The 23639-nt window shown below is 42.4% G+C and overlaps 1 protein-coding gene across 15 annotated transcripts in view; it reads left to right on the top strand.

Annotated features, from left to right (window-relative positions):
- YEATS2 (YEATS domain containing 2) overlaps nt 1-23639 on the top strand; it is a 60548-nt gene that overhangs the window by 31069 nt on the left and 5840 nt on the right. For 10 of the 15 annotated variants that reach the window (XM_075031967.1, XM_075031962.1, XM_075031963.1 and 7 more), the window contains 13 exons: nt 839-994; nt 1737-1910; nt 3310-3499; nt 6099-6230; nt 6479-6577; nt 7606-7717; nt 8993-9066; nt 11778-11857; nt 12843-13044; nt 14436-14662; nt 15833-15907; nt 17337-17410; nt 18298-21440. In XM_075031967.1, the coding sequence (XP_074888068.1) occupies nt 839-994; nt 1737-1910; nt 3310-3499; nt 6099-6230; nt 6479-6577; nt 7606-7717; nt 8993-9066; nt 11778-11857; nt 12843-13044; nt 14436-14662; nt 15833-15907; nt 17337-17410; nt 18298-18406 (1704 nt within the window). In that variant the 3' untranslated portion in view covers nt 18407-21440. Of the gene's footprint in view, nt 1-838; nt 995-1736; nt 1911-3309; nt 3500-6098; nt 6231-6478; nt 6578-7605; nt 7736-8992; nt 9067-11777; nt 11858-12842; nt 13045-14435; nt 14663-15832; nt 15908-17336; nt 17411-18297; nt 21441-23269; nt 23474-23639 lie in introns of those variants that run through there. The other 5 variants (XR_012650999.1, XM_075031965.1, XR_012651000.1 and 2 more) reach the window with 5 other exon arrangements.

Raw genomic sequence — 23639 nt, 5'->3', positions numbered from 1 at the left:
AGGCCAGGGTAAGCAGTGGGTGGAGAAGAGACAGAGTGTGATAAGAGTGCCTGGTGGCAGGGCCGCAAGCGTTATCGAAATAAGAGAGGTGATATGACGGAGATGGTGCTGGAAGAGCTGTCTTGCACAGTAGGGTATGTAAGAGTTGGAGGAAAGCACAAGATACAGGAGAATGAAGGAGAGTTACTGGAGTGAAACAGCAAGGCTGAGTAAGAAAGAAAAATGAGGAAACAGAAGATTGTGTAAAGGGTTCCATGTGTGATGGTGGGTGAATGAAGCCTCTGAAGGGTAGCAACTGAATACTGATGTGAAGCAGGAAGGATGGGAAGGTCTCAGGTGGTAGGTTATTCGAGTGCACACCTCCAGTTGTCGCTTTGATTTCTGCATGCTGAGCTCTGAATATATAGCCTTTGTGGGGGACTAAATACATTTTGAAGTGAGAAGGTGACAATGTCTCGATTTCTCGTCTTTTTTTTTGCCTAGCCCAGCAGTAGCCTCTCTGATCTTGCATGCTAAGCAGCATTTGTCACAAAGAGTAAACTTGAAGAGCACGAAGTGTGTTAAATTGTAGTAGATGCCTCTGACAAAACAGGAAACTGTGGCTTTTTCACCCCTTCCTTTGCATCAGAAAATGTTTTTCTGCACTAGGAAGAGAAGGCTATGTCCAGCTCTTAGTGCAGAAGTATTCACTGTAATTAGCAGTGCCTTCTTTTAGAAGATGAAATGATGTTGTTGCATTATAGCTACAGGCTTTTATCCTGTATTGATACTCCTAAATTTCTATTGACTCTTAAGTGTATTTCAAAGTGCCGACCACCCTAACTTATTTCTGGAGCAGGGCACCTTTCTGGTTGGCCAGCCTTCTCCTCAGAGTTCTGGGAAGCAGCTGACTCCAGCTTCAGTTGTTCAGGGCAATGTAGGAGTTGGAGCATCTTCCACACAAGGACAAGCACTAAAAGTGATAACTGGACAGAAAACAGCTCTATTTACACAGGTAACATGCACATGATGTGTTTCTCTCTTACTAGTTAGCATTTTGTCATATAAAGTATAGGAACCACATGTTGTGAGAGCTTTTCATTTTGTAGTTTTTTGGTTTGGTTTGGTTTTTGTACAGTTATGATGCTGCCTGCGCTACGATGAGTAAAGCACATGAAGGCCTACTTTCATATGCAGATATTGGTCCATACTTTTCCAGCTTTATTTTTGTTCTCAGAGCGGATTGTGTGTAAGCTTGGGTTGCTAGGTTGTAAATGTGCTCTGGGATTTCCTAGAATGGTTTGGGTTGGAAGGGACCTTAAAGATCGTCTAGTTCCAACCCCCCTGCTAGGGGCAGGGACACCTTCCACTAGAAGGTGAAATGGAATTAGAGAAGTGAATACAGTCAGGTGCAAAAATGTGCTTAAATATTTGAAGCTTAGAAATGGGTCACTTGCTAAAACTCTTAAAAATTTTTCATTTGGGTATCCCTCAAAAGTCCTTCTTTTAAAAACTACCACATTGTCCCTATGAAATTCAAAATCCCGAAGAATACTTTTAATTTGTCATCCAAAATTCAAGATTGGTAGGCATATTTTTTCAAAGTCTACAGCTTGATAAAATTGATAATATTTTTCAGTAATAGAAAGTATTTGTCTTGTTTTGTTGTTGTTGTGTTTTGTTTGTTGGGTTTTTTAAGAAATTTTTTAAAAATCCAAACAAATACCTTTTTCCTTATGCTGAATTCTTTTTCAAAGGCTGCACCCAGTGGACAGACATCGCTGGTGAAAATATCAGATGGATCTATAAAATCAGTGCCTGCCTCATCCCAGCTCTCCAAACCTGGCACCACTGTGCTGAGAGTATCAGGAGGTGTTATCACCACAGCTGCTGCTCCTGCTATGCCCCTTCCCACAAACGGGGTGGCCCAGGTGAGAAACATCACCAATATTCTGTAATGTAACGTTTGCAGTCTAGCATGTGTGTCCATCCCCAGGAAGAGATTTCACTGCTTTTTTCCACTATTGGTATTCGTCTTCTCAGTCAGCATTGCTGATGGGCCTGTTCATATTTGTGTACCAGCACAGTGCACACAACTCCTTTTCTGTTGGCTTGTTTGCTGTTTGGCATAAAGTAGTATCTGTGAAGAAACAAGGGGAGAAGAGAAACTGAAACTTGCGCTTTCTTGCTTTTAATGTTGTTAAAATTCAGGTAGGCAGGGAAGGCTTTATCTGAAACAGCTTTTGCAATCATATAGATCAGATATTTTTGGTCTACACAGCTTTCAAACACCAAATCTGCTGCTGGCACAAAAATTTGCAGAAGAATGTGAAATGCCTGAAGCTCTGTATCCAGCAGGTCAGTGAAAGCCAGCAGTAACCAGACTGTATGTTGCTCCTTTGAGATCACAGACTCTCCACAGTGCTTAGTGCCCAATCCGCTATCAACAGATTTCAGAGGCCATCAGTGACTAGAGTTTGTGGTTCTTTGGTCCTGACTGTGTTCAAAGGATGTCACTCCACCCCAGCGGAGTTGTAACAACACAACCTTGGAATGAGGTGCTTTGGCATACAGTGAGATTGGAAGCAAAACGTTTGCATTCCTAGAGTGAAGACTCTTGTGCGTGGATGCAGCCATGCATCCAATTGATGCAGGTTGTCCACCTGGCATGGAGTTATGAGTTCATGGGGGTGGGGAGGAGGCAGCAAAAATGGGAGTGTATAATTCACTCCAGGGGTTTTCCTAACCTCACTTCTTTTGCCTGTGGGGAGGCGAAGATTAAACAAGTGGAGAGTTGACACCGTGCTGCGCTCTGAGGGCTGAATGCTGGCATACACAGCATGTATAGGTGAAGATGCTAGAATTTGCATTAAATGCTATTCACTGTTTTTACAGCTCTCAGTGAAGCTGCAGAGAGAGAAATTTTCCATCCAGCCTCTTTATCCCAAACTTTTTTCCCATTTGTCTACTGATACCTCTGGACTTCTGAGCAGCAGGGAAATACAAAACATTCCTGGGTCAAATTTCTCATCTGGAGGCCTACCTGCTTGCTGAAGTTAAGGGACCTGGCTCCAGATACTATCAAAGCAGTTGTAGTAGCAGTTCATGTGTACACAGTTTCATTTTTTCTGCTTGAAACAGCCTCCATTCTGTATGTACCATCATTGTATATGGGCTTTTAGATATGTGCTTGAGAACCTCTTGCTTCTTAATGATGGATAGATAAACATTTGGTTTTGCTACTTCTAGATATTGCCTTGTTGTGCTTACTGTTGAATCATCTATGACATGAAAAGGAATTTGTTAGCCCTCTCTGCCTCTTTTACACAGCAAATAGATAATGCAGGTTCCAGTTCATCCTCTGGAACTCCTGCAGCAAAGACATCTGGACACCAAATCTGTATAAGCCAGAGCCAGTCTACTTCATCAGTAGTGAATAAGACTGCTACTTCCACTGTTGTAAGTGTTGCTTCTCTGATGCCTACATCAACGCCTGTGACTGGAAAAGCTTCAGTATCAGGTATTAAACTCCCTTCATGCCTTTCCTATAGAAAGTTAAAATCCAGGTGTGAGTTCTTTAGATGTCTTCGCTGTAAATGGAAGAATATAGTCACCTTCATTTGTGAATGTGTCAAAGTCAAATCAAGCTTTATAAAACATATTAGCATAACTTTTGGCTTAGAGATGTCTAAATAATTTGGCATCCTATCTCATCAGTGTATCTGTTACAAATAATAGCATGAGTTGCCCATTGGTATTGGAGAGGGATTTTAGTTTTCATGCCACATTCTCATTAGAAGATGCATTCTGCCTATTCAAGAGCACAGTGTGTCACTGAATGCTGAAACTATCAAGGTACCAGCAATACTACAGACTTGATTAGTTTGTGAAAGTGAAACCCCCACTGAAGTTGGAGAAGCTGCTTGAGCAGAATTTGGCTCTGAGGCTTTGCACCTGCTCTGCTTGGCTTGGAAAGGAGAGAGATATTGATTAGGGGAAACTGAAGGCTTTGAAGTCAAAATCCATTAAGTACAGTGAGGTAGGCTGGATTTGGAATGTGTCAAGTTAATAAAGATGAGGTAGTAAAGATGGACTGCCCTTATGTAGAGGGCAGTTTTCCTTATTTAGTTTTACTGTCTTCCAGTATCTTTTGTATTATGGAGAGCAAATACAGTAGGTTTAATTTGAGTATTATGGATTAAAATCTGAAATTTTCATTTTGGTTGATTTACCTGCTGGCATGTTGTGTTCACTTGAAGTGGCTTCTTACTAAGTGGAGACAGTGAAAATACAGAAAAGAGAAAATAAGTGATGCTGAGCTCATCTGACAGTGTGTTTTTAAAGCAGCTCTTCTTGTTTCCTATGTACACAGTCTTCCAAACTCCTCCTTTTTCATCACTCTTTTTCCCAGAGCTTGAAAGTAAACGACATAGACTGCTAAGACTGCCACAATTCTGCAGTAAGCAGTTGGATGTTTTCCTCTTTGCAAACAAAGCAGCAAGTTTTTTTTGTAGAAAATATGCCATTCTAAATAGCTTTCAGATTAATACTCCCATTTAGGTATGAGAATGTGATCTAGATTTTGTTTTGCCTTTTGTAACTTGAGGCACTGACTTCATCATGAAAAACTACTTTTTCAAGAATCCCAAAAGAAGCAGTGGCTATAAAACATGTTATTTCTATGTAAAAAAAACAAACAAACAAACAAAAACCCAAAACAATACAAAAAAACCAACACCAACACCACCCACCCCACCCCCCCCAAACCAAAAAACAATCTCAAATTTTCCCTTGTTTTGCTATGAACAATGTCTCCTACCCATGAGGCTAATAGGGTTAGTTGAAAATGTCCCGTCTTACTTGCCTTGCTGTTTGGGTCCCTTGCTGTCCTATCCTGACACATTGGTGCATCACACACAAGTGAATTGGTAATAACTAGGTTAGCCTTCTTGCCTGGAGGTGAAAGCCTAACTGACCAGTACTGTGCATCTTTCAAAACCAAGAGACATCTTCACCAGACCTTGCATGTCTAGTACTTGGAAGGCAGCTGTGTTTCTTAAACAATAATAATAAAATATGAGGAGAATGGAAACTTTATCTCAAAACAAATCGTGAGTATAAAATTACCATTGTGAAACTAAGAAGTCTACTATTGTCAATGTTCTAAAATAGAAGCCTATTAAATTTCCACAATCTGAAGAAAAGTTAGCTATAAGTTGAATACAATTGTATTGAAAATAGATGCTTTACCAGTAGAAAGGATGGACATAGGCCAAAATCACAGTGTTAGAGTGCTCGCTGTCGTGGCTTGGGATGTCATCACTGTGGAGGAGAGAGCTCGTGGACAGGTGATGAGTACTACTCGCCCGTGACACTGTGGCACAGTTTGGAGCCGTGCTGATTTCCACCAAAGTCACTGGGTGCTGCCATTGATAATGCTGTTAATATCTGAATGTCCTGCTTGTTCTTTTTGCCTTGACTAAAATCAGTGATTTAATTTAGTCCCCATTTCAATACACTTTGTAGCTTGATTAGCTATCCTTATGGATGTATTCGGTGCATGTTACAGAAAGACACAGGACACTCGGTTCAGGTATGTCCTTCATCAGACTTGCTGTGCAGCAGTGGATGCTGCTGAGCTGAATTGCAGAGGTGTGTGCGGCACTTGGATACCTCAATGAGAGTGGCTGTTTAAGTACAACAGAGCTGTAGTTCACTGGCTTACCAGACGCTTGAGCACAAGGTCTTGTTCTGACAAGAGTGTTTTACTCTGTGCTGAGCCTGCTTCAGTTGAAAGGTTTGTTACATCAACTTTTGCTTAGGATTACTTAGGTAATTAGGAAACTTGCTTTACAAATATCAGAGCGCTGTGCAGCACATAATACTGCACACACTGTGGTGCAGCACCCCAGTATTTTTAGCAATCATTTGTGTCAGTAAAAACTTGTCTGACAGTTCACTGAAAACTTGTCTGACAGTTCACTGAACTGTGGCTTGTTAAGAGGGTGGTAGTGCTAGCTTACATGCCATCCTGGTTCAGGCAGAAAGGGAGAGAAGTAGCTGCAGATAAACTAAATGGTGTGTTTTATTTAACATTTTGTCTTCCGTTCTTCTTGCAGGGTTGCTAAAAATCCACTCAAATCAGTCTAGTCCACAGCAGGCTGTTCTGACAGTTCCCAGCCAGCTTAAACAGCTCGGTGTAAACACAGCTTCTGGAGGTGTTCAGACAATACTCATGCCTATGAACAAAGGTAAAGGGCAGAGGAGGATGACAGATGGTGTTTGAAAATCCCCTTTGACACAGGGTAGCTCTTGGTCACTGTTGGCATACGTGGTCCAAAGTCGGAGATAGAAGAAAATGTAGCAAGGAAATTCATCCCTAAACTTTGTGCTGCAAAAACACTGTGTTGCTTCTGAACATGGTTATTTGTCAAAGTGTATGAAATTTGATTTTTTTTTCCTTCTTTGTTCTTTTTTTTTCTTTTTTTTTTCCCCCCAGTGATACAGTCTCTTTCTACCAGCAAAGTTTCAGCTGTTGCAGCTGTCACGGCAGCAAGTACAGTTGTCCCTAGTCCCTCTACAGCATCCATCACTAAAGGTAACAAGGAATTTCTCAGGAAGTTGAGTAGTAGAAATAAGCTGGTGCTGCTTTATGCAAGTGGCCCGACTACAAAAGTAGACCCTGTGACTGTGGGTTCCTTTATTTCCATTGTTACAGTGTTTAAATCAAGTAAAAATGACACCTGGGACCAGGAAATTAGCAGTGACTTCCCCCTCAACAAATCTCAAAGCATAGGCAAGTACAGAGAGAGATGAGGATGTTCTGGAAAGCTACCATGAGTACTGTAAACATTCATTGTTTCAATCCATATTTGCAGAAATGCATAGAGCAGCATGTATTTAATCACAGTTACTGCTGTCCTCAGAATAGTGACTATGGTGAAACATACTGGAGAATGCTTTCCAACAGCACTAGGTGTAGACAGCATGCGTGCTTGCGCACACACACAGAGGAAAGATGTACATACAGTACTTCCCAGAATAATGCATAGGCCAGAGCTGAGATACTCAAAGTCCAGTTCTTGCAGAACTGTCATGTGTTTCACCCATCCCACATGAATGACCAGACTGCCTGGCTGTTGTGGGTTGGGAACATCTCTGTCTCTCCCTGCTCCTGTCTCACCGGAGTTCTGTCCTAGACATGAAAGAGTTCACTGATGTCAAAATCAGTGATGTCTTCAAAAAAATTCTCACTTTGAAATGTCACTTCTTGATAAAACTGTTAGTAGTTTTCTATCCAGCTTTGTTTACAAAAAGGCCAACATGCATTTGCAGACAGTTCAGTTTAGTTCAGTTAGTCACATGCAAAACATCAGCAGTTGATTATGCAGATTTTCTAAAAAGGGTGACATGTGAGCATGTTGAGGTTTGGAGCGGGGGAAACATGTTCTGGTGGCTTTCAGCAGAATTGAAGGTCAAATTTGTTCATGCTTAACAATCAGAATGCAAACAACAAATGAAGTGATATTATGTAAGGCCCTTAGTCTAACTGGAGTCTCGCAAGACACTATTTATTAAGCTGAGTGGTACTTTTTGTCTTTTAAAATGTGTTCTGTTTCTTTGAAGTTAAGATGGAGCCTGATTCAACAGGACAAAACTGCAGTTCTGTGGGTACCCAAGAAGCCCAAGCAGCAGTAAAAACAGAAGAGAGCTCTGAACTTGGGAATTACGTTATCAAGTAATTGTTCATTTCTCTGTAAGGATTTCTGATCTTTGAAATACTGGGGGAATGGAGGAGGTTCTAGGAATATGTGCAGTAGTATTAAGTTTGACCTAGAAATACATTGTAAAATCTTCTGTCCCATATGCTGCTGTATCAGTACTAATCCTGTTGGGTGGCATTTGTTTCAGACAGTGTTGAAGTATTTTCTTTATAAATGGAGTTGTATGTAGGGCTCATGAAAGGGGAAAAAAATTATTTGAAGATTTGCAGTTGTTTTGGGGTTTGCTAAAATCTCAAGCTGCTAAAACCTCTTTATCATCCACTGCTTGTATAATTCCCATTGCCATTGTGTGTCCTTACTGAGGTCAAGTCAAACTGCCCAGTGAAGTGCAGGTCAAAAAAGGGGCATCTGAAATAAGTAGAACTGTCTCTCTTTTTGGCTCTCTAGTCTTGTTAAGCTCATACACTTCTTTAATTACTTAGTATGAGGGCTGCCTTGGTTCAGAGTTGGAATTAAGTAATAAAGATCATTGGAGTATTTGTTCACTGGATGCTGTGAAATCCAGTGCCTTGTTTTGATGCTCTTGCTAGTACTTGTTAATGTTTTTTCACCAGAACTCAGTTTGCAAAATTTTGTCTGCATATTTCTTGTAGTGTGTAGGATGTTTCTTCTGCTCTTGATTCCACCAGTGGCTGACTTTCCTGTCTCCATGTTTTGAAAAGTTTTGTTATCCCAACATATCCCTGCAGACATTACCCTGATGGAGGGTATGTGTAGGAGACAGGAATAAATCTTAAGTCACTACACACTGGAAATTATCTTAGTTATAAAATAACTAATGGAAAATACAGTTCTTGCCAGTTAAATACAGTATGGCTGGTTAAATAAAATTTATCTGAACTCCCATAACTGCAAAGTTTCCCATGCAGTATCCCTTGTTCATACTGGGACAGCCTGCATTAATAGGTGTGTCTTATCCCTCAAAGTAGTGTTGCAGCTTGCAAGGTGATGCAGGGATTTCTTCCAAGCCTGCCCAAAAAAGCCTGTCTTCAGTTTCTTCAGCTTGACAAATGCAGCTTCAGATGTGGACACTTAGGCAGGGGGAAGGACTGTTTGAAATGCCTTCTACAGATTGGGGCATAACAGTTTATCCTCACACTGCTATTGCTATAATGCCTTGGGGCTAGGGACTTTAAACCATGCAGTGATTTTGAAACCTTTTGCATCTGATTCATTGCTTCCAACAGTATTCTTCTCTGTGATTTTTTTTTTTCTTTTATCCCTTGCAGCATAGAATATTTGGAGAACATCCAGCAGCTTTTAACAGCAATAGTGAAGAAGGTTCCATTAATTGCTGAAAAAAGTAAGCAGTAAATGAAAAGGCTTTGCTTTGTTTTTGGTGTATCAACAGAATGCCTTGCATACTCTGTAGCCACAAAAATTATTAAAAGGCAGAACGAAATGAAGCCATTCTCCTAGAGAGCTTAGTCCAGGGGTTATTCTAAAGATGCTTAGAATTAGAATCATAGAATCACTTAGGTTGCAAAAGACCTTCAAGATCGAGTCCAACCATCATCCATGCCCACTAAACCATGTTCTAGAGTACCCTGTCTACTCACTTTTTGAATACCTCCAGGGATGGTGACTCAACCACTTCCCTGGGCAGCCTGTTCCAATGTCTGACAACCCTCTCAGTAAAGAAATTTTTCCTAATATCTAACCTAAATCTCCCTTGCCTCAACTCGAGGCCATTTCCTCTCGTCCTATCTCCAGCCACCTGACAGAAGAGACCAGCACCCACCTCACTACAACCCCCCTTCAGGTAGTTGTAGAGAGCTATAAGGTCTCCCCTCAGCCTCTTCTTCTCCTGACTAAACAGCCCCAGTTCCCTCAGCTGCTCCTCATAAGACTTGTGCTCCAGGCCCCCCACCAACTTGGTTGCCCTTCTCTGAACACGCTCCAGCACCTCCATGTCTTTCTTGTAGTGTGGGGCCCAAAACTGAACACAGTACTTGAGATGCAGCCTCACCAGTGCCGAGTACAGGGGGGCTATCACTTCCCTAGTCCTGCTGGCCATGCTATTTCTGATACAAGCCAGGATGCTGTTGGCCTTCTTGGCCACCTGGGCACACTGCTGGCTCATATTCAGCCGGCTGTCAACCAGCACCCCCAGGTCTTTCTCTGCTGGGCAGCTTTCCAGCCACTCTTCCCCAAGCCTGTAGCACTGTATGGGGCTGCTGTGACCCAAGTGCAGGACCCGGCGCTTGGCCTTGTTGAACTTCATACAATTGGCCTCAGCCCATTGATCCAGCCTGTCCAGATCTCTCTGTAGAGCCTCCCTACCCTCGAGCAGATCGACCCTGCCTCCCAACTTGGTGTCACCTGCAAACTTGCTGAGGGTGCACTTACTCCCCTCATCCAAATCATTGATAAAGATATTAAACAGAACAGGGCCCAACACCGAGCCCTGAGGAACACCACTTGTGACCCGCCGCCAACTGGGTTTCACCCCATTCACCTCAACCCTCTGGGCTCATCCATCCAATTACGTTCTTCCAATAAAGCCAAATATGTTGTCAGCAGTTATTAACTTTCACCTGAGTTTTGTTTAGAACTAGATTATGTTTCCTCACATAACGGCTGCAAGTAGGTCATCTTTTCCCTGGTTTGTCCTTAATGGATGTGCTTGGGGTTTTTTTGTTTGTTTGTTTAATACCAGGGTTTCAGAAATGCTTGCAAATATGATAACATAGCTCAGCATTGGAATGTGTTTGCTATTGGGGCTTTTGGCTTTTTTTTTTTTTTTAAGATTTTTTTTGCAGAGAAACTTTTTAATCTTGTATGGTACTTTATAATTGCATACCTCTTACATATGTACATAGCTGAAAATGTGTCAGCTTTCTCTGGCAACTAATGCACTTTGAACAAGTGGTCCTGGAGACTGGGTAGGGCAGACCCTCTGCACAGTGAGCAAAGTAGGAGTGGGCAGCACAGTAAAGCTTTCATTACTGTCCTGGTTTCAGCTGGGATAGAGTTAACTGTCTTCCTAGTAGCTGGTACACTGCTATGTTTTGAGTTCAGTATGTGAAGAATGTTGATAACACTGATGTTTTCAGTTGTTGCTTAGTAGTGTTTAGACTAAAGTCAAGGATTTTTCAGCTTCTCATGCCCAGCCAGCGAGAAAGCTGGAGGGGCACAAGAAGTTTTCACAGGACACAGCCAGGGCACCTGACCCAAACTGGCCAACAGCGTATTCCATACCATGTGACATCCCATCCAGTTTAGGAACTGGGAAGTGGGGGGCAGGGAATCGCCACTCGGGGACTGGCTGGGTGTCGGTCGGTCGGCGGGTGGTGAGCAATTGCCCTGCACATCATTTTTACATTCCAATCCTTTTATTACTACTGTTGTCATTTTATTAGTGTTATCATTATCATTATTAGTTTCTTCTTTTCTGTTCTATTAAACTGTTCTTATCTCAACCCACGAGTTTTACTTCTTTTCCCAATTTTCTCCCCTATCCCACTGGATGGGGGGGAGTGAGTGAGTGGCTGCGTGGTGCTTAGTTGCTGGCTGGGGTTAAACCACAACAATTACATACAGCTTTCTGGCCTACAGTAGCATTCATGAATCCATCGCTTAGGATTCATATCCCCTCCTCATGTTTTTGCCAGGAAACTTTTTCACCGTTGTTTCATTTTTATGTTGTAATTTGTTTGCAAAAAAAAAGTTTTCCAAAGGAAGAGACTTTGTCCAGTAAGGCAGACTTACAGGTCTACATCATTACAGTTTTGGGAGGAAAAAGAGGCTTAAAACAGCATATAGCCACAGATACCTGTGTATGTGACCAAGAGGGATGCTGGTTCTGCATCCAAAAACCAGTGTCTGCTGCACATAACTGTGCTGTGCTCAGAGAGAGCTCAGTATTTGTAAGAGTTAGAGAGTTACAGTCCTTGATCCTGTGAGCATGAAACACATTTCCCTCTTCCTCTCCACTAAATAATATCAAAACCAGAATTTATCTTACTTCACTTACTAAAAATTTAGTACTGTTTTTGGCTTTGTGTTTTCTAGGTGAAGATGCAAGCTCTTTTTGTGCCAGTTCAGTGGAACAGTATTACAGCTGGAATATTGGGAAGAGGAGGGCAGCCGAGGTAATCCTCTCCTCCTGTGTTTCATAAGCAGTCATAGGGACACAAGAAGGATTTCTGAATTATGGAACCTTGTTGTTAGCTGATTTGTTTTCTGAAGCAGTCTGTTGCATTTTAAATGGAACTATTACTTACTGCAAGGCACACTGATTTGTGTCCAGGTAGTGATCCAGTTTGTTGTTCAGAGACTTCAAGCAGAAGGGACTCTGAAGGTCATTTTTCGGTTGATTCAAAGAAAGATGTTTTTGAAGCATTTTAAAAATCAAAATTTTTGCAAACTGTCCTGTTAACACTTTATCCTCATCACCCCTCTGTGGCATATTACGCTCATGGTAATTTTACCCAGCTTACTTTGTCTATCTTTTCATGGGATTGTGTCTACTTTCTGTAGGAAGAAAATTGAGGGATCTGACATAAGCGGTGCTAGTGCTGAAATAGATTGTCAGTTCACCAAAGATAAATATTTCAGTTAATCTGGACCTTTTTGTATTGTGGTTGTTATGTTTCCCCCTATTTCTTCATAATTTTGTTATCTTGCTATGGAATTTTACAGGGAAGACGTTAAAACTGATTAGACCCTCTGCTATTGCCAACTTAAATGATTAAAGAGTTTAACCAAAGTTTTGAGAAACATATTTTGCTGTAGTGGAGTTTTTGCACTATGCCATCTTAGGTATTACTTGGGAGATGAGACATTTTAAGTCAAGACAAATGTGTCTAGGGCCCTGTAAATGTGTGTCACTTTTTCTTGATTTTTTGCTTGGATGGCAAAGCAGAGTTTAAATGACCTGCCTACAGCTGCCTAATATCAGGATTAGGACCATCTTCCACATTTGTTTTTCCTCGTCATTCTGACTTCTGAGAAAACCATGTTCCTTTTGTTTTCCTTGCAACCTGGATTATTGTTCTGGGCCATAGTCTAGTGGGCCATAGTCTAGCCTTAAACATTTTAGCCAGTGTGATGAACTTTCCCTTTGGTTTGTCACAGTGGCAACGAGCCATGACAGTGAGAAAGATCCTACAAGAAATCATAGAGAAGCACCCCAGGTTTCACAGTATTACACCCCTGAAAACAAAGCATGTGGTACACTGGTGTCGGTGCCATGGCTACACTCCACCTGACCCTGAGACCTTACGGAACGACGAGGACTCGATTGAAGATGTGCTGACGCAGATAGACAGTGAGCCGGGTGAGTATGGGGGGACAGAAAGCTCCTTTCTGCCAAAGATGCTGCTTATTAAATGGCTCAGGACTGTCTGTATGCACATGCATGCTACTTCTTCAGGAGAAGGGGATTCTTACTTTCTTTGTTTTTAAGTTAATTCACTTTGGAATAACAAAAGTTGGAGGTCGTAAGGGCAAGCCTACAAGTGAGGCTGTCCCTTGTCCCTATCAGTCCTGATGTTTTCTGGGGCCTCTTTTGGGTTTTATTTTGCTTGGAGGTCCTTGGAGGCCCAGTGTAGACAAATCTTGAGAGGTGATTCTTGCCCCACAATGTAATAATTTATAAATGGGCACACAAACTAAGCATAGGGAGTAATGACATTTCTGCCCTTGGGTAAGCTTAGCCTCTCTTAAGACTTACCATGCAAACAGTGTGAGTGAGTGCAGGTACAAAAAAAAAAAAAAAACAAACCCAAACGTGGCAGGCAGTGTGGAGCTCAGTGGGGGTTAATTTACCTCCAAAAGTAAGGTGAATTGGCCTGTGTGAAGATTCATGTTTTGTTATTACAGCTGCTATGTTATTTCACTAGGCATAGCTCTGGGATCTCCACAGTCCATTTTAGTATGTATTAAACATACATCTTTAATTTCATCCATTCTTCACAGTTAAGCTCTCTTGTTTCGCCTTCAGATAATCCTTTTCCCAAAGCTGAATGTGTTTCTGTTCTGATCACACAGGGTTTTAAGGAATTTCACAGAAGTGTGTGGATTTGATTATTCTTTGCCAAGTCTGGCCCTGTATTGCAGTTGTTGAAGGTGGAAAGGAAGCCTACATCCACCTCTTAATATTTGTACCTAAATAACTAGATTTGTGTTTGTCTTTGAAGAAGAGAATCTGTTTATTGCATAGCTTTCTAATAAAGGTTTTACTGGCTCGTTTCAAGCATGCAGAGAATAGGTTGCCCTTGTGTAATTCCATTGCGAATTTGTCTTCTGATTTTTCTTAAAAAGCATGATAATACTTGCCACAATGTAAAAGATGATTTAGTGCTACATGGTGCCTACATAGTAAAAAAACTCCATTTCTCCAAGCAAGTTGAAGCGCATCAGACTGCTTTGCCAGTTGTCAGAAAGTTTCTGTGAAAATGTTTGAGACTCACATTAGACTGGTTTTGTTTGAAATGCAGCCTTCTTGATTGGTGTAGGGGCAGATGAGGGAGAGGACCATGAGAGTCATGAAGATGTTATTAGAAGGCTCTCAATGACTGTTTGCATTTCTGTTCATCCTTATGTTTGGTAGGAACTACAAAAATAGCTTCCAATTACCTTAATTTCTTAACATATTTTGAGTGTGCATCTGTTTATAAACAGCTTTCCATAACCTATCATGTGTTTAATTGATTGCTTCTTTTTCAGAATGCCCTTCGTCTTACAGCAGTGGTGAGGAGCTGTGCCGCAAACTAGAGGAACTACAGCAATTTCTGAAACGAGAACCAGAACATGAAGAGGAAGTAGATATTCTCAACTTTAGCGAGCCATTAAAAATAAACATTAAGAAAGAACAGGAGGAGAAACAAGAGGAGATGAAGTTCTACTTGGCTTCCTTGCCTGCATCAGAGTTTGTGAGGGACACTGCAGAGAAGGTAATAAGTGAATCATAAAGCTAATAAGAACTGTTGTTAAGCTAGTTGTGGTCTTACATTTATTTAGTTGCTTTTCTTTCATCTATATGGGCTTCTGGGTGTTTTATGAAAGTTTTTTTTAAATGCCCTGAAAAAATTGGACCTTCTGACTTACAACACTCAGCTGGCCAGTGCTGGCAGGAGAAAGTGAAGCATGCCAGCCGGGAGGTCATTTCAAGAGTAGCTGTGTTGCAGGGCTTAGTACCAGAAAAATCATCCTGGAAGGCTAGAAGCAAGGGGAAATGAGGGAAGAGGAGCGCTAGCACTGAATTCTTCCTTTCCCGTCACGTGAAAGATGCAAACTTGTTGTTTGGACCAGAGCTGTTTAATGGCAGCTCCTGAAAAGGGGTTGCGGTAAAGCTTAGACCACAGTAACCTTCTCTGCTGCTTGGATTTCTTCCCCCTATTCAAATTAGGGTAAAAGAAAGAGAGAGGGGGGTCTTTTGTCACAGCAGCAGGAAGGAAAGAGAGGAGACTGTCTTGGCTTGTAGGAAAGGGTGCTCTGCTTGTACCAGCAGAGACAGGAGCAGCAGTTGTGGGAGAAAGAAAGGATCTCCCTCTCCACCTCAAACGCTGACATCAAGGGACAAAACTTCAGTTCTGCAGTGTATCTAGTCTCTTGCTACATAGGTGACAAGGGCACAGGCATGATGAGGGTGAGACTGGGGGCTGAAACACTGTTTGATGTGGAACTTCTGTGCCAGGAGTACTGTTTAAAGTGGTCTGCCATAGTTGCCATAGTTAGGTGCAGGGAAGGTGATGAATAGATGGATTGAGTATATGTACCGTTTTTAAAATGGAGCTTCCATTCTCAGTCCAAAGGTACCCAATGCAGCCTGGTTTTTGTGTGGACTTTGAAATAAAAATTAAAACCTGCTGTTTCTTCTGTGGTTTAGAGGCATTTCTGCAGACTGTTCTAATGGTCAAGCTTCATTTTCTCCAGATTTTTTTTAAATGAAGCCTGAGATTATACTGCTTGAAAGTTCTAGAGTGTCTGCTTGCTTGTTTTTTAACTACCCTTTGTAATAGATTTTTTTTTCTGTTAATCTCATTTTCATCTAATCTGTAATACAATGTGGGTTGTGTTATTTGATGTACTAATTTTTTTTTTTTTCCTCTCGTGTTTTATAGATAGGGATTTCTTTTCAGCCTGCTGAGGTACAAAAGAATGTTTATGCCTCAGTAATAGAAGATATGATTTTAAAGGTAAGAAATTATGTCACAGTGAGAACTTCTGTGCAACTGTATTAACCCAGTAACGTAGAAAAAAAGATGGAATATCCTTATTAATATGCATTTATCAAATCAGGAGATGCAGAGTCTGATGTCTGTCTTTGTGCATGTATAGAAAGATACATAGCTGGCCAAAGAGAGTCATATACTTCTCTGTGTGTTTCCAGCTTTCTGATTTGTTGGCTTGGACACAGCATAGTGATTTGCAGATTCTCACCACCAATAAGACAGTGACTCATTCTGTAACTTTGAAAGTACCCCTTACTTTGTCCTACCCTTCAGAATTGGAGGGGAATCTGCCAGAGTTCTGTAAGACTTGATTATTTTATACAAGGTTAGCTATTTTTTCCTAAACACTGTTCAGTTCCTTTTTGCCTGGGTTGTCTCTCCTGGGAGACTGCTGAATTCCTGCAGACAGTAGCAATTCTGCCTTGTATGAGAAACCATTTCTCTATCATAATCACTTTTGGAAAAACAGAGACCATTTCTTACCAAAGTTTTGAAGAGCATGGAGTTGGAGTTCTTGGGTTTGGATTGAAGGCTAACACAGATTATTTTTGGCAGCACTCTGCTGTATTTCAAGCCAAAGACAATTTTGGGGGTTGTTTATACAGACTGCTGCTTATCAGAAGATCAGTTTTACAAAAGCTAATTGATTCCAGGTTACACATGCACCCGCATGCACGCTTCTGTTGTGGTCTGTTACTTATCATAGTGGAACTCAGATACAGATACCTCCATTTGTAGACACAGATTGTAGCCATCAGATTGCTCCATTATAATCGTAGAGTTATGCCAGTTTTCCTGACTGAACGTCCCAGAAACCTCTGTTCTAGTCTTGATACAGGCACAGAAAGCCAAGAGCTTTAATTAGCTTTTGATTGAACCTTGATTAAGCCAAGTGCGTAGGGCGTACGGCTGCCGTCTGCTTGCTGTCCAGGCTGGGAGGTTTTTGTGAAAGTGTCTTGACATAAGCCTGGTGACCACAGGGAGTGGCTAACAAGCATATACCAGCTCCCAGGAGAATATATGGAACCTGCCATGTACAAAACAAGCTCTGGTGTGTGAGAGAAGGCCCCTAAAATGCTCTTTGAAGCACATGCTCTGGAACATTGGATCCACCCTGCTGTGCACATACTGCTCTACCAGACCAGAGAGAAACCAGACTGGGCAGTTGCAGTCTGAGCTCTGTGCATCTACAGGTCCCTTTCTGTTAAATATACTCAGTTCTTATTACTGTGCTAATAAAACTCACTTGGGCATCTTTAACTGCCCCCTGCTGATTGAATACAGGCTTGAAGTGAGCCAGAATTTCAGCTGCTCTTATACTGATACTCAAGCAAATAGCCTGTTCCTTTCCTCTTTTCATAATGCTGTCTCCTAATGTTGTCTTTTGTCACAGGCCACTGAACAGCTTATGAGTGATATCCTACGGCAAGCACTAGCTGTGGCATACCAGACAGCTCCTCACAACAGGTACAGCAGCTTGTTTCCTCTTGGACCACTTACACTAGCACTAAGGACTGAACTGCTTGAGGAATTTAGTCAGATTTTGTGTTACTAAGACCATGTGAGTGAGGGAATGTATGAACTATATTCTGGGAAGATTCAAGCCTTATGAGGGGGTTTGTCATCTCCTGGCTCCACAGTGGCAAAGGATGGAAACATAGACAATGTTAAAAACTGAGGCAGGATTCTCTGGTGTTGCCAAGCTCAAAGGCAGATGAGCTGTTTCTGCAGGTCTTCTGTTGGAAGGACCTTCTCTCCCTTGTCCATCTCAGGTTACCATGTAGACAACTTACCCATGGCCCGCCAGAACTTAGACAACCTAAAAAATCTCTTCTTTATTTTACTGATATCTCTTTTCTGGCTCAGATACTGAGTGATTTTTATGGTAATGATTAGGCCATATCGTGATTTCTGTCAGCAGCATGATTTGGGATAGCTTGTAGTGTTTTGGTTTCTTTTTTTTTTTTCATTTTCAAGAAAATGCTCAGTTTAAATATTTACTTGTATGCAATATATAAATATTTATATAAATATATATTAAACATATGTATATATGTTATATATAGAAATATATACACATAGTCTGTGCTATAAAAGTTCAAGAATTAGTACTTCCACTCTTGATTTTCCTGTCCCAGTGCCCAAGATGTTTCCCCCAGTCATTTGAGAGTGGCTTTTTTTTGTGCTGTGACATTTTAATGCTTTTCCTGTGTTGCTCTAAAACCTGCTCTTTTATCCTTTTTTGATTGATCTTTTTTCTCCCCACCCCCCTTTAGTAAATTTATTGACTTGCTACTTTATGTACACATGTCTTTTTATGTATTATAATAGCATCTCTGATGCATTCCCTGCAGGACTCCAAGAGAGATCACAGTGATGAATATTCACAAAGCCATCTGTAATATTCCCTTTCTTGACTTCCTCACAAACAAACATATGAAGATACTAAATGAGGAACAATGAAATAGAGCAGAGAAGATGCTACAGGAAAGGTGGATTTATGACTGAAGTTGGGTTGACAAATTCAGTATTTCTGTAGGACACTATTATATACATTTATAACATTGGGCTACTAGATTGTTACCTCCAATTAAAAGATGCACCTTAATGCAACAAAATGATGCTCTGTTCCAAATCAAGTTGTTAAATGTCAGTGTTTACTTGGTAAGTGTATGTTCAGTGGCTGAACAAACATTGCATTGAGTTGCTAGCTGTGAGAGACTCCACAGGCCTGGTCCCTCTGAGACAGCTGTATTGATGAGATTGAACTTTTTTTTTAAGAAAAGAAATTACACTTTTTGATGCAGTCTACATACGAGTTGCTTTCCCCATGCAGTGGGCAGAACAGTTGCTTTGGCACTCTCTGAGAAAAGTCAAAGGCAGCTTTTAAAGGTGGGTCATTTGAGTAGATGGGTGCGTTGGTTGGTTAGGTTTGGGTATGGGGGAGCAGAAGGCTGATGGCTGCAACAAATTCTGCCAGTCCTGCTTGAGCATGATGTATGTGACTGAGAACACAGCTGGGTAGGCTTCTCATTAGTTTATTCAGCTAAGTGTCACCTAACCAAATTCCTTGCATCTCTAGAGGAGGTGTCAGATGCCAACCCTTCTTAGACACCTCAGAAAGGGTAGACTGACACATGCTCAGTCAAGATGAACAAACCATGATCAGGCTTGGTAAGATTTGACTGACTACTTGTCCTGCATGGGAAAGAAGAGGAGCATGAACAGTATTCAGTGTTTGTGGGCTTGGACTGGCTGAAACTGTTTGCTTGCCCAGCAAGTGCCTCCCCAGGCTGTCAGCAGGGTTGGAGTGTGCTGGAGGGCAGGTGACCAGCTGTGTTGTACAAGTCTTAATGTTTTGACAGCATTCACTAATGATCAGCTTGGATTGTGAAGTGCTGTGGGAGCAGCACCACTTTGGCTTAAGTTCTGCTCAAACACAGAGAGGCCTGATAGGATCTAAAAATCAGGGATTTGCTGCTTGCGGGGAGCTCCTCTGATGTCTTGACTGCAGGAAGAAGTTCTGCTACTAACCCCAGCACTTACCTGTCTCAGGAACATCACTGGTGTAGGAGGCATGTCTGCAGCCAGGCTATCAACACCTCGCTGAAGAAGGCTTCGCTGACAACATCCTGACCACCCCACATCCACCACCCTTTGTCCTGCCCCATGGGTGCTTGCTAGTAGTGTGAATAAGCCATTGTAAAGCTGGTGGGACTTGTATTGGACTGTCATGCTTTCAGGGTGCTTGTTTTGTGAGGCAGTGCTGTCATGTGGGTGGAGCATGGGTCAAACAGCCAGAACCTCCAATGCGCTGATCTCAGCTGGGTCTCTGATCTGCTGCATGGCCTTTGATTTAATCACTCTGTGCCTCAGTTTCCCCATCTCTGAGCATGGGGAGCAGGATACCTACCTCACTGGGGTGTACTGAGGCCTCACTCTTGTTGGTGCCGTGCTTTGACAATACAAAGCCTTTTTTAAACATTAACCTACAGTTATCTTTCCTGGCCTGCGGTAGGAACAGAAATCTTCAAAATGTTATCTTTTGGTGCTTTTTTTGGGCTAGAAGACAGGTGATGGTAACTCCAGTAGTGTGCAGGAACTGTGGAAGATGGTTCAGTTAGAGGGTGGTTTCAGGCTTACAAGGAGAGTAGCATAAGTTTGATGCAGTTCTTAAACTCAGGAAGGTACTGTGTACCTCAGATGAGATGCTGCCTGTCTTCTCCACCTTAAATAAAACAAGGATCTGCAGGAAAGCCCCTCTCTGTTCATCAGAGCTAATAGGGAGTTAGTTTGCTTGAATATAAGAGTGGCAGAACCTGACCCTTGAATCCAGGAAATGGGACCAATGGATGAAATCCAAACAGCATTCAGAGAAGGACTTAAATGCCCCATAGAAAGGGCATTTCAGATGCTCTGGATTCAAAAGATAATCCTGGCTTGTTCGGGTGAGCTGAGTGCAGGATTGCCTGCACAAGTAAAGTGCACAGCTTACCCCTTACATGAGTTTTTCAGCTGAGGTCAGTGTGAAGGAGTTGAGCAGTGGTGATTATGTTTCAGCTCAGTGTTGCGAGTCGGGAGGAATCCAGGTAGCTGGGGAACTGCAGGCCCCACACTTTGTAGGCTGTAGTGAACTCAAAGTCCATACTGCTTTCAGGCACCCCTGTATGCAGCTTTTACAAAGAAGGGCATTTTCAAGATATCTGTCGCCATTGCTATGACAGCCTGCAGGTTGTGTGGGAACAGCCTTTTGGGCAAACTCAGTCATGCTGTGATCTTCTGCAATGACACATGCATTTCCAGCCCCTGTCTCTTGTGGGCTTAGTTTCTGGGATTTTGATACGCCGAGAGCAGCTCTTGAGGATGCAGGAGCTCGTCTTTGGGCATCTGTTTGCAAATTGTGGCTTCCTTGCCTGTGTCCTGCTTTTCTGTGAGGAATGGAGTTTCAGAATGAGTCCTGAACCTGGCCCTGAAGCAGGCAGGTAAATGCCCCTTGTTCTTAATGGGGTTCTTGCAGTGGAGATCTGTTGCTACATTCCTGAGCAACCACAGGTTATTCTCCTAGGAGATGCTATATTAATAATATATAAAGTTTGCTGAAGAAAAATAAACTGTTAAAAGCAGATAGAAAATAACATTTGTTTAGTCCTTCAGATGTAGGAAACGTTTGCAACAAGTTCTTTGAATTTTGAAAAGTGGTGGGAGAAAATTTGTCAGTGAGAAGTTCCTGTGGGAATTGCTTGGAGATGGGTTAGAGGTTGTGGACTTTCATGCACCCGTTCAGGTGTGTGTTGAACGCTGCAGATGATACAGTGTGTTGAAATGTTATGGTATATTTCTCTGGCTTTCTAAACAGTCTTGATACAAGTTAAAGATATCTTTACAAATATTGCCCCTATTTGTAAGGCTGAGTGTTTAAATCCTACATGTTATCTGTATTATACTGTATAATTGTGTAAGATACATATGTTTACAATAAATTCTTTTATTAGCTGTGCTAGGATTGTCTTGACTGTCACCTGTCACTCAAAGAAGTTTCTCCAAATCCACAGATTTTTGTGTGTTCTGTATACTCAGACTTAGTTCTGGATAAAAATCGGTAGTTTGATCTGAAGGAAAAGGTAATTTTTCCCTTTTCTAGTTAAAGCTCTTGGTTTTGGAGGTTGGGGGAAGGGAAGCCAGGAGCTCAGCAAGCTTAGCTCCTCCAACTTTTCATTCTCCAGAGCAGCCTGTTTAAAGAGCAAGTAATTGGTTTGTGTGGAAGATGGAAAAGTGTGGTGGGTTGACATTGGCTGGCTGCCAGACACCCACCCAGCTGCTCTCACTACCCTTCAGGAGAACAGGGGGAGAAAATAAAATGAAAAAGCTTGTGGGTCAAGACAAAACAGGGACATCACATGCCAATTACTGTCATAGGCAAAACAAACTCAACTTGGGGAAAATTAGTTGAACTTACTGCCAATTAGAATAGAGTTGGGTGGTGAGAAACAAAGAAAAAACCCCAAACCATCTTTCCCCCCACCCCTTTTTTCCTAAGACTTGACTTCAGTCTTTCATTCGTGACTCCCACCTCCTCTCCTCCCGCAAGAGGTGCAGGGGATGGGGGGTTGCCCTTAACAGTCCCTCTTTGCCAGTCCTTCCTCCCCCCTTTCTTAAGCATGCTCTCACAGGGGCACTGCTGGCTCCTCTGAGGGGCTCAGCTCCCCCAGCTGCCCTGGGCTGGTTGGAACCGGACAGAACCGGCTGTGTCCAGCACAGGGCAGCCCTGGCCTCTCCTCACAGAGACCCCACAACCCTGCTGCCAGCTCCTGGGCATGGGCACCCAATACAAAAAGGAATGGAAAAAAGTAAGGAAAGCTAACTTCTCCATTTTCCCCAGGCTGTGGGGAGGCATAAGCTGTTTCTGTGAGCAGACTTAATGCTCCGTTGTCTTTCAAAACACTGCTAAACTCATTCTTGTTTGTACTAAATCCCCTAAAAGTGCCTCCTAAATGAGCACACACTGCAATTCCTTTACGCTGCCAGAGCCAAACATGACAACGTGGCCAAGGAAGGCTGTGGCCGGTGGGCTGGCCCCTTGACGCTAACCCCCTCATGCCTTCCCTCCTGCTTTTGCATTTGTGAACACATCTCTGGGACATGGTGGTCAGAAGGCACCAGACCATCCGCTTTAGAAATGAAGCTCTTTGCACACAGAGCTGGTGCAGGAGCAAGTGGTGTGTCTATGTCCCAGGGTGCAGTCTCGGTGACACCAAAGTCTGTGCTGCCTGAAACAAGGGATTGTCCATCCCTTCTGTGCCATCTCTGCCCTGACAGCAAACACAGCCTCTCTGGGCTATGTGACACCAATATCCGTTTGTGGTAAACCAGGTTGGTCCTTGGGATCGTACGTTACTGCAGCAGCCAGGATAAAGGAAATCGGTATGGATAAGGCAGAGGTGATAGGTTTGTATCTGATTGTTCACCCTCTGAGAAATCAGTGCAACGCAAAGAGAAATGTGCAGTTTATGAAAGCAGGCAAATCATTAATGTGCTACTTGTGAACTTTTCAAGTTCAGGTAATGAGAACTGGCCTTGAGTAATCTAGTATTTCCTACACCAGAGCTTCACCTGAGCATGTGGAAGTGTAGGTGTTCACAGCTCCCTGGTATTGTGGAGGCAGCTGGCATAAAACTCACTCTCAGCATCCCAGTAGGCTAGGTGTCAGCACGATGAAACAAAACAAACACATTCAGTGTCACCCTATAGGTAGTAAATTATGTTTCAGGTGTAAAACCATCCTTTTAAAGGACATGTCTTTATGTGTCAAATAACCCTTGTTTGCAGTGTGATTCACAGTTGGAAAGCCTTGATGGATGTGAGCCCAGAGCAACTGGAAGACAAATACTAGTGTGAGAGCAGCGTTGGAAGCAGGCCTGGAATCATGACTCCCTGGAGCCTGCAAAACCTGTGTAGATTTGCCCTCTTCAGAGAAACTTGGTGTGATACCTTTCAATTTTGCTGAGGCAGGCACTTTCCATGCAAAATCAGGTACGTTGCAGACATCAGCAGCCAGTTGCATTGCCCTGTCCCTTGCAGTGGTAAGTACCTGCTTGGTTTTCCTTCCATTTGTCCTTCCTGTAGTTGGAGCCAGGCAACTGTGGCATAGCAAGAAAAGCTGGCATTGCACTATCTAGGGAAGCTGGTTGCACCTTCA

Source organism: Buteo buteo, chromosome 7 (genome assembly GCF_964188355.1).
Source record: "Buteo buteo chromosome 7, bButBut1.hap1.1, whole genome shotgun sequence".
Taxonomy (NCBI): Eukaryota; Metazoa; Chordata; class Aves; order Accipitriformes; family Accipitridae; genus Buteo; species Buteo buteo.
Note: the sequence above shows the minus strand (reverse complement) of the source record. Positions and strands in the feature narration are given on the sequence as shown.